The 9,464-nt window shown below is 35.3% G+C and overlaps 1 protein-coding gene across 7 annotated transcripts in view; it reads left to right on the forward strand.

Annotated features, from left to right (window-relative positions):
• Positions 1-7,650, forward strand: part of LOC145686687 (uncharacterized) — a 313,040-nt gene extending 305,390 nt beyond the window's left edge. For all 7 annotated transcript variants that reach the window (XM_081760226.1, XM_081760225.1, XM_081760228.1 and 4 more), the window contains one exon: positions 910-7,650. In XM_081760226.1, the coding sequence (XP_081616352.1) occupies positions 910-1,171 (262 nt within the window). In that variant the 3' untranslated portion in view covers positions 1,172-7,650. The remainder of the gene's footprint in view (positions 1-909) is intronic.
• The last annotated feature ends 1,814 nt before the right edge of the window (positions 7,651-9,464 follow it).

Below are 9,464 nucleotides of genomic sequence, written 5' to 3' on the forward strand. Positions count from 1 at the left end.
TAGTCTAGTAGTAGTAGTAGTAGTAGTAGTAGTAGTAGTATAATAATAATAATAATAATAATAATAATAATAATTATTATTATTATTATTATTATTATTATTATTATTATTATTATTATTATTATTATTATTATTATTATTATTATTATTATTATTATTATTATTATTTAAGTGTAAACTGTGTATTGTCATTTTGCTAGTAACTGTACCAAATGTACAGATAATAACACAAGAACGCAATAAATCGTAATCAGGTATAAAAAAAGAAACCAGATTTTCTGAAAGGAAGTTCATTTAGTTCTTGAAAAGGCTGTATGTTCTCTGTAGCATCAACCTATCATAAACCAAACACACACAAAAAATAGAGTTGTTAACAGATAACAACTACCCAGAAAGTACAGTATGCATGCCTACTAATGCATCAAAAGATACTTGACGCAATTAGGTAAATTACAAAAAAAATCTCGCTTGTAAAGGTTTATCTTTATTTTCATATAGATCTGATTGGTTGGAATCTAACGTCTCTTTTCAGCATCGAAGCTGTATTAAACGGAATCTACTGCTTATCGGGGGATCCAAACCACTACTCTGGGGTTATATCCGGGGCAAGTACGCCCATAGGGACCACTTTTATGTAGTGAATACTATGTGTAATTTCGTTACATTTAGTATAATTTCTGAGCTCCGTAGTGACTAAGCGGTTAGCGTACCCGCCTATGGCGTGGGAAATCCGGGTTCGATTCCCAGCAGGAGCTCATGTAGTTCGGATCCCACGTTAAGTTGTAGGTCCACGTCTCACACCGTCGCTGCTGAAAGGGACGCTAAACTCAAATCAAATCAATATCGTTTTGTCTGTCGAACTTTTAAGTGATTTTTGTTCGTTTCGTAATTTACATGTTTATCTTCCAGTGGCGAGAATGACATGGTTTCAGGTGGTGACGGTGATAAGACAACAGCGGATGGTATGGAAATGTCTGTTGAGGATGAAGCAGTTACCGATGGCGTATTGGGAACTACAGAGACAACGAATGGTATGGAAATGTCTGTTGAGGATGAACCAGTTACCGATGGCCTGTTGGGAACTAGAGAGACAACGGATGGTATGGAAATGCCTGTTGAGGGTGAAACAGTTACCGATGAATTGTTGGAAACTACAGAGCCCTGTAGCTGAAACTAAGATTTCTTGAACAGTGTGTAAGCCACGGCAAAAGCAAAACATTTTGAGAAAAAGTTATACTGAAATGTTTTATGAAGGAAATGAAGAAACTTCAAATGTATTACTACCATGGGCGGAGTTAGGAATTGTCTGCTGAGGGGGGGGGGAGGAGGTAGACCTTCGATTGGTCTCGGACCTGTGGAATATATGTGGCCATCTTATAGGTGGCATTTTTATTTTTTGCCAGAGTAAGGAGGACAATGCCCCTCCCCAATAGCTCCGCCCGTGGTTACTACTGTCCATGATGAAAGGAATAAGGTTTTGTTTGTTTGTGTGTCTGTGTGTGCTAAACTGGATTACATCAGATTCTGAGTCAACACATCTCTCACGTAGTTCTTGTAATGTGTCGTAACTGATGACTTGATTACGCATTGATAGTTACGCAGCATTAATTATGATGCAGCTCCATTTTCACGGGCAGTTGCAATGTAATAATGTAATCTAATTACAATATAATATGTAATTACTGGCAACAAATACAATATTATACAAAGCGCACAAATGCATACTATATACAAAACAACATAAGATACAAAATTGTATTAAACTTTTTCTTTAGAGATTTTTTTTATTGATTAGTTTTCCCTGAAATCTTTTTAATAGTTATGCTGTTAACATCCTTTGGATGTGTTAATATATTCCCACTCATCTCGAGAGCCTAATGTACTCATATATCCGTGACGATGCAAGGAAGGATATTAATGAAGTAATAGTCGGGAGTCGTTTCAGAAGATTAATGAAATATATATGATGTAAGTTCACAAAAAAGTTTTGTTATTTTTAAATATAGGTTTACGCAATTTAAGGGCATTTTTGAATTCAGAAAATTTTGTTGTTCCTGCGGTGATAATTTTATATATTTACTTCTTACATTTAATTGTTAGAGAGTTTATGTATATATGTATTTACAATATGTTTGTAATAACTCAAAATTTTATGTCTGATATTTCCGGGAACGTTCACGGCAATACTGGAATTTAATTTTTAAATAGGTAAAAGCTCAAAATGATGGCCCAGAACATTTAGTTTTCAATACAATTTGCATTTACACGACAGTATTTTTATCAGTATTTTTTGTGCGTTCATACCGACAAAATCTGTGCTCTCTGTGCGTGAGGACCACTGTAACACTCATTTCAGGTTCATCTTATGACTAAAACAAATTGCCGCACAAACATCTCGTTTATTCTCAAATCTTGAATCGATGATAGACCTGTGTGTCTCATCACAGATCGCTGTTTGTTCCAGCAACTGTTCGCCTTGTTTAAAACCTTTTAGTAGTTCTGAACAGACTTTGCTTATTTCTAAGGATATAGAATGTGTTGTGCGTATGTTCTACAAAACTGTGGATGATTGTTTTTGCCAACATGCCCAGTTCAGATGTATGTTCTGTAACTAAGAAATCCGGTTAGTGTGTATGATTATGATTTCCCCTATTTTCTGGTAGTTCACATATATTTAATATACATTTCCTCACCAGTTCAAAATGAGGTTTTCTGCATATAAGTGACACTGTTTAACACAGCCTGCTTTTCCTTTGTTATCACGAATGGACTCACTCGTTTCTTCATGGTGATAGACACTATTCATGCACATATGACTTCTTTTCAGTATTGTTCTCGAAAGTGTGCTGTTTGTTAATTTTCGCAGGTCGTCAACAGATGAGATGTTTTCATTTACAAGGAGTGTTACGAAATAGCCTCACTGGGTTAGTTTTGCGATATTTATATAATAACAGTACATCTGCGATGAATAGAAACAATATTCCATATGCCTATCATTGTAAATGCTACATGTTTAATGTAGAATTATTATTTACTGAAACAAATTCCGGGTTTGATGTGCACGTCTTTCGTATATAAGGTGTATCAGGAGCAGAGCGAAAAGTGAATGTATGTATTTAGCAGGTGAGAGTAGTATATTTAAGCGTATGGCCGAGAAAGTCGTAAAATGTTAGTGAATGATCGAAAATCCTATGCTGAAATAGAGAATCCAAATAAGTGTAAAGGCACGTAAGAGCCGAAGCATATACATAGAACATTGTAAAACATATTCAAACTAGCCCTCTCAAACTGAAGATATTCTGAGACCTATAATGCAGCCTATGTACATTTGCACAATGCGCCCCAGTTACCTGGGGTAACTGCGGCAGCGTCCGATATTTGACTAATGATCTTCATTGAGTGTCACACATGTAACAGGTCTTTCGTCTCCCGAAATCGTAATAGGAGGAAAGGTACTAGCAGCATTAATCTAAGGGGCCACTATACCGTCCGAAGAATCCAAACCAGTAGTCTAGTTAATGAAATGAAATTATAAATTCTTGCCTTCTATGTGAAGCAACACAATGTGTAATTGGTCGTGTTCGGGTATGTGTTCATATAAACTTTTCAGTGTACTAGATACGTATATTCACGTCCCACAAGACGTGTCTTTCCCTCTGATATACCCTGTTTGTGTGTATAGCTATACAAGGTGTTCTGTAAATCTCGCATAAGCCTATCGGAACTGTGTAGAAGACATTAAAACAGACAAAAAATATTGAAGGACAATATTCTAAAAGGGCGTTGCTTCGGAGACTCCAGCATCCAAAGGAGAAAAAAGTGCAGCAAATATAGTACATGGTTGAAAACTACAGTAGGTTATCCTCGTTAAATGGTAACGTTAATGACATTCTGTCAGCTGCTAACTAGAATTATATAGATTAGTGATGGGCGTATAATGCTAATTGATGCGTGAATGATAACCGCAGAATGGTAGTAGAAAAATGCAGAATGAAAGAAGTGTGAAATAAGATTGTAACATAAGCAGTTGAAAGGCAGTCACTATTTTCAGTCACGGAAACTGGACACAAAGGATTAAACACTAAGCGAATTTGTTATTGAGCGTGACATAATAGGTACGCATGTGTAAATGAAAGGAAGGAGACCTAAGAGACCTCGAAGTATTTACTCTTCCTTGTCTTATGCGGATAATTATTCTTCTTTCAAATTCTTTCTAAATCATTTTAACAGTCTTTGTTACGAATTTAATCGGATTTCCTGAAGTCCCGTTATCGTTACATCAGTCTAAATTCACAGACCATGACGCGGAGCATCTCAATCCCTTGGAAAGTGTACCACAACTCACCAAGCTGTGTGTGCTATTAATGAAACTTGACGTTGCTTGTGTTGCCCTCAGGACCTCAAGGTGATATTCCACTTCTACCCGTACATGCTACAGCATGTCAATATCAGCAGTACTCAGTGATTAATGTGGGAAGTACGTGAGAACAGGCTTGTACGTGTCTCTCCTGTAAGTTTCTCGAAAAAAATTTCAATCAGGTGATGCAGGAGATTGATGTTACCCAGAGAAATGTATAGCCAGAATATACAGAGCGTCATGAAACCTATGAGGGGCCACCCAGTAGTGTAGAAAAACGGTAAATTGCTGAAAGCACTTCATCTGTTACAGAAGGTACTGTTCTCAGTAACAATATATGCCTCATTAATGTTGTCTTCACTTCAGAAAATCGCACATCGTATTGTGCCATTAGTCTTCATCTTAGTGATACTGCGAATGTGTTAACGAATGGCACTGGGGTTTGCATTTCTTGTCCTGAGACTTGTAGGTTGCTTCATGAGAAAACCATACCCTTTGAAGGTATTCAGTGACTTTGTGTAATATGAAATAAGTAAATTCGAAACTCAAGAGAGTTCATTCGACTCCAGCGCTTGGCCAACTCGCACTTCATAACAGTGAAGAATGTAGCCACTTATGCAGGACCTTTGTAAACAATTGTTTCCAGTACTTGTAATTCCAGCCAGATATGTCAAGTTGATTTTTGAGAACTACGTTGTATTAACACTCGCATATCATCCACAGTTTGTATTGGGATAAGTATGATATTGTAATTATTATGTGTGCAGACGAAGTGATACAAGATTGACGTTGATTTTTAATGTGAGTTATAGAATGTTTGACACATGTGTAGATTCAGGGAAGTATCAAGAATTGAAGTTGAGAGGTATTTCAGAAGATATTACTCGAGTTAAAGGCGTGTAGAGAACAGTTGTTGAAAGTATAATAAAAGTGAAATAGACAGAAATTAGTATTATAAATAAGTAGGGAGTTGTTCTGTTTAAGGTATCGTATTGATTAACACTCGACACAGAACGATTATAGGTGACAACATTTACCAACTCTCAAATTAGCAAGTAACTCTTTCAACACCCCGGGTCGTCCACTCCATCGCAGCGGATTCTTCACACTATTAGTGTCTTTAAAATTTTGTGTCCATCTCAAAACAGTCTTGAAGGAAGAATTACCTCGAAAGTTCCTTTGCATGATAATTTGTGACTTCATCTCCGCAAACGATAGTACACACTGAGCTTTTACCTGTAGTATTGTCGTTTTTAAGTCAAACATTACGATCAGTGACATCTGGTACATTTTGCATGTGACCACAATCCACTCACTGTATTATTTGGTTTGGAAGTTGTTAACTGATAGTAATATTAATGGGGACATTTGGAACACCATAGATACACGAAGTTTGTGACAAAAGACTGTGAATAATTTTTAAAAAGGAATATATATTATCTAGGCGAGACAGTATCATGCGTGTGTCGCAAATTGGTTAGAAAATTGTATTGAATCCAGAATTTCATAGATCGGTCATCCTGATGCATATTTACTATGGTTTGCATTCCGCACACGAAGCGGTAGCGCATACCTAGTATTATAGTCAAGGGTCGGAAACAAGAGTTTCTGAGCAGTAACTAAACTAATTAGGAAGTGTGAGTGAGGAATAAGAATATTCGGAAACAAACACGTAGTAGAGCATCCTCCTGTTGATACGATGAACATTCACAAGAAATAGCGTAGATATCTGGAGTGGCCAATTCATCCCTGAAATAATTCTTGTATGCTGATAAAGAACTTTGAAAATTCGTTCCCGATTTTACCGCAAAAGAGGGTGCCGAATCATCTATAGGAATGACCCAGAATCAAAGAACATTAGAGCTGCTAAGGGCAAAGAATCTCCTTAATCTAGACATTTATAGGAAACAGGACACAACATAGAAAGAACGAGTGTTGTATACCCTTGTTCCAACAACATCGGAAAAAAAAAAAAAACGACTCGTTTTTCATTAAAAGACCGAAGACTCCAAACTTAATGTAGATAGGGGGAAACTAGATAATAGATGGGACAACATTCAAAAATGTACAAAAATATTCTTGCAGAACGTGTTTTTATTTTACAACAGTACACATTCTTCACATATTACTTTAAAAAAAAAATCCTGTTAATCACAAATCAACCACCGAAGGATTCTAATCACGAAAACTTTTTAGTTCGTATCATCTCAAAATTATTAACATCTTGGGAAGTACTCACAGAGTCTTCACACTTAAGTTGGAAAGTCATTTGATTAACTTCATAGCTTGATATCTGGAACAAAACAAGGAAGGAAAGAAAGATCATTTTCAAAAAAAAAATAAATAAATAAATAACAGGTATCTATTCAGCTTTGTTTCCACCCGTTACATAAGGGAATTTATTGTGAGAAATGAACTTCACTAGATGGAATCAAATTAACTATTTTAAAGATCCTTTGTGAACTTCTATATAGACTAAAAAGAAGTTAATGGAGACAAACATGTTCTTTTATACTGGCTAGACTAAAATTCAAAAAATATAGTGACAATTAAAAAGTGCCAATTAGTGATGTAATCAAGCGTTTATTGGAATTCTGTGGTGTATACTTGTACGAATGAGACCCTGAAGCACGAAGGTAAATTTACGTTTCTTATGAATATGTACCTATAGCTTCAATCAATAAATAGGCGTTAAAGCATTTTTAAAATCCAAAAATATATGTTGTATAGTATTATTGATTTTATAATATTGAAAGAAATTCATTTATCGGTATATTGGATCAACATTTTGATAGCGTAAGTGGAATTAGATTCTGCAGTGCCACACAGTGCCAGAGTGTCTTCATTTTTTTTATTGGTGTGTTCATTTATTTATTTACGCCATCCTGACACATTTGTTAATTGCAGTATATACTCACTGTTACTTGCATCTTCCGTAATTTTTAGTTTTTATTACATGGTTCAATTTCGAGATTTTTTTTTCTCTCTTTATGACATTCCCTGTTCATTTTATGTATATAATATAATAAGTGCTAGGTTTACAGAACACTTAAAAAAATACAAATTATAGATATTTTCTTTTATAAATTCAAAGTAAATATTATGTTTATGGGAAATATATTGTGAAATTTAATTTTGTTCCCACCATACATAGAAGTTTCGTTTTTGTTTATGATGTATTTGATACGATCTGATACAACAAAGGAAATTCCGTTATTCTATGTATTTTTTAAAAAGTAGTATGCTAGTTCTTACTAGTCATTTTTAAATAAAAGAAAACTCTACAAGCTGTATATACTTATTTTATATTATTTGTTTCCTAGTACTCTTTCATCAATTTTCCTATAGTTCCATGAAGGATCGTATTAACTCCATAACGGAAGAGATGGGAAGACATTTTGAACCCAAAGTTTTCTTGTTTTGTGTATAATAAAATAGATTTAGTCTGCTCTTCTAGGATAAACGCTCAGTAGAGAATGTATAGTTAGCTTTCTCGGGCCACCGTACGTTTTATCTGACTTCTTCATTATATCACTTAAATCTTAGTCAATAGCCTGTATTTTTCCATGATCCTTATTAAGTTACTTAAATTTTGATTTCAGTATTGTGTACTTGTTTGTTAATTGTGAGATTAGTAGATTATTGCAACTGCATAAATTAATATAGAGTCCACCAGAAAAAATGTATATACTCTTTGCCATTCTGTATCAGGGTACTGGCATTAACAATTGTTATGAAATTTTAAGTATGTTGTATTATGGTTTTTCGCTCAACAGATGTCGGTACTGTCAGTACGGTTAGTGAGGTAAGAAAATGGCAGGAGCATGGTTGACGTTAGAGCAGCATAAGTACGTTTTGAAGTTTTATCAGGTTTAGGAATGCCATCGAGGTGCAGCTTCAGTGGAGAGAGGAGTTTGGTACTGAACCACCAAAAACGCCTAACAATCAAACGCATTGTTAACAAGTTTGTGGCGCATGGAACGATTACAGAGACATGTGCATCGGTCTCCATTGATACATTGACCGCTGTAGCAGGCAGCGACCGCTCGTCGTTTTGTTAAATATTTGGCCGTTAGCCTAATCAGCATAACCGTGGAACGTAAAACTTAAAAAGATTTAATCATCGCCCCTTTTAGTCTAAAAGCCATAATCGTGGAACGGAGAACTGAAAGATTTCATTTCAGTTTCTCTCTCTCTCTCTCTCTCTCTTTCTTTAGTCTCTTTTGCCTTTGACGGTTTACTTGCGCGTAGGCATTTGCCGAATGGTGTCCAGATATCTTCAAAACTGTGTGCTGTTTATAAAATAAATTAAGTAAATTTATGTTTTAAGTATTTACATTGATGTTATCAGTCGCATTTCTAAATATCTCAGTTATATTTTTCTGTTCACTTCTTGGTGGAATCATGACAATCTCTTGCAATGTGTTGTATCAACGCGATCGATGTGATATTTTGTGTTCGTATGTCACTAACATTTTGTTTTTCACCGTGGACTTTCGTGTTTATTACTTATATTTTTATTTGGTTAATTATCTACTTGTTATGAGATTAGAGTATTGCTATTGAAACTGAAATTAGTACATTAGTAATTTAATAGGTACTAACAGAATACGCGTTCTTTTCACGAGGAGAATACGTTTCATTTTGGACTTAAAGGGCACAAAAACTGTCACCAATCAACGTTGGGACCCCAAAAACTATGAATTCTACACTAATATGGGTCATTTTCAATTATTTTTACGTCACCATCCCCTCTTAGGACTACTAATGGGGGCTGAATTTCGATTTAAATGGCATCGAAAGTATCACTGTTTATCTCAGCGACCCCGAAAACAATGGATTCTGCACTAATATCAGTCATTTTCGATCAGTTTTATATATCTACCCCTCCCTAAAGTTTTGGCTGAATTTGGATTTAAACGGCATAGGAAGTGTTACTGTTCATCTCAGCGACCCAAAAAACTATGGATTCGATACTAATTTTGGTCATTTTCGATCATTTTTATATATCTCTCCCTCTCCCAAGTTGCACCTTCAAAGTAAAATGATAAAATCCATCCCAGACGCGAATCTCATCTAGGTTCAAAATTTGATCGAGATGGATCGG

This window comes from Thermobia domestica, chromosome 5 (assembly GCF_964235325.1).
Source record: "Thermobia domestica chromosome 5, izTheDome1.hap1.1, whole genome shotgun sequence".
NCBI classification, from domain to species: Eukaryota; Metazoa; Arthropoda; class Insecta; order Zygentoma; family Lepismatidae; genus Thermobia; species Thermobia domestica.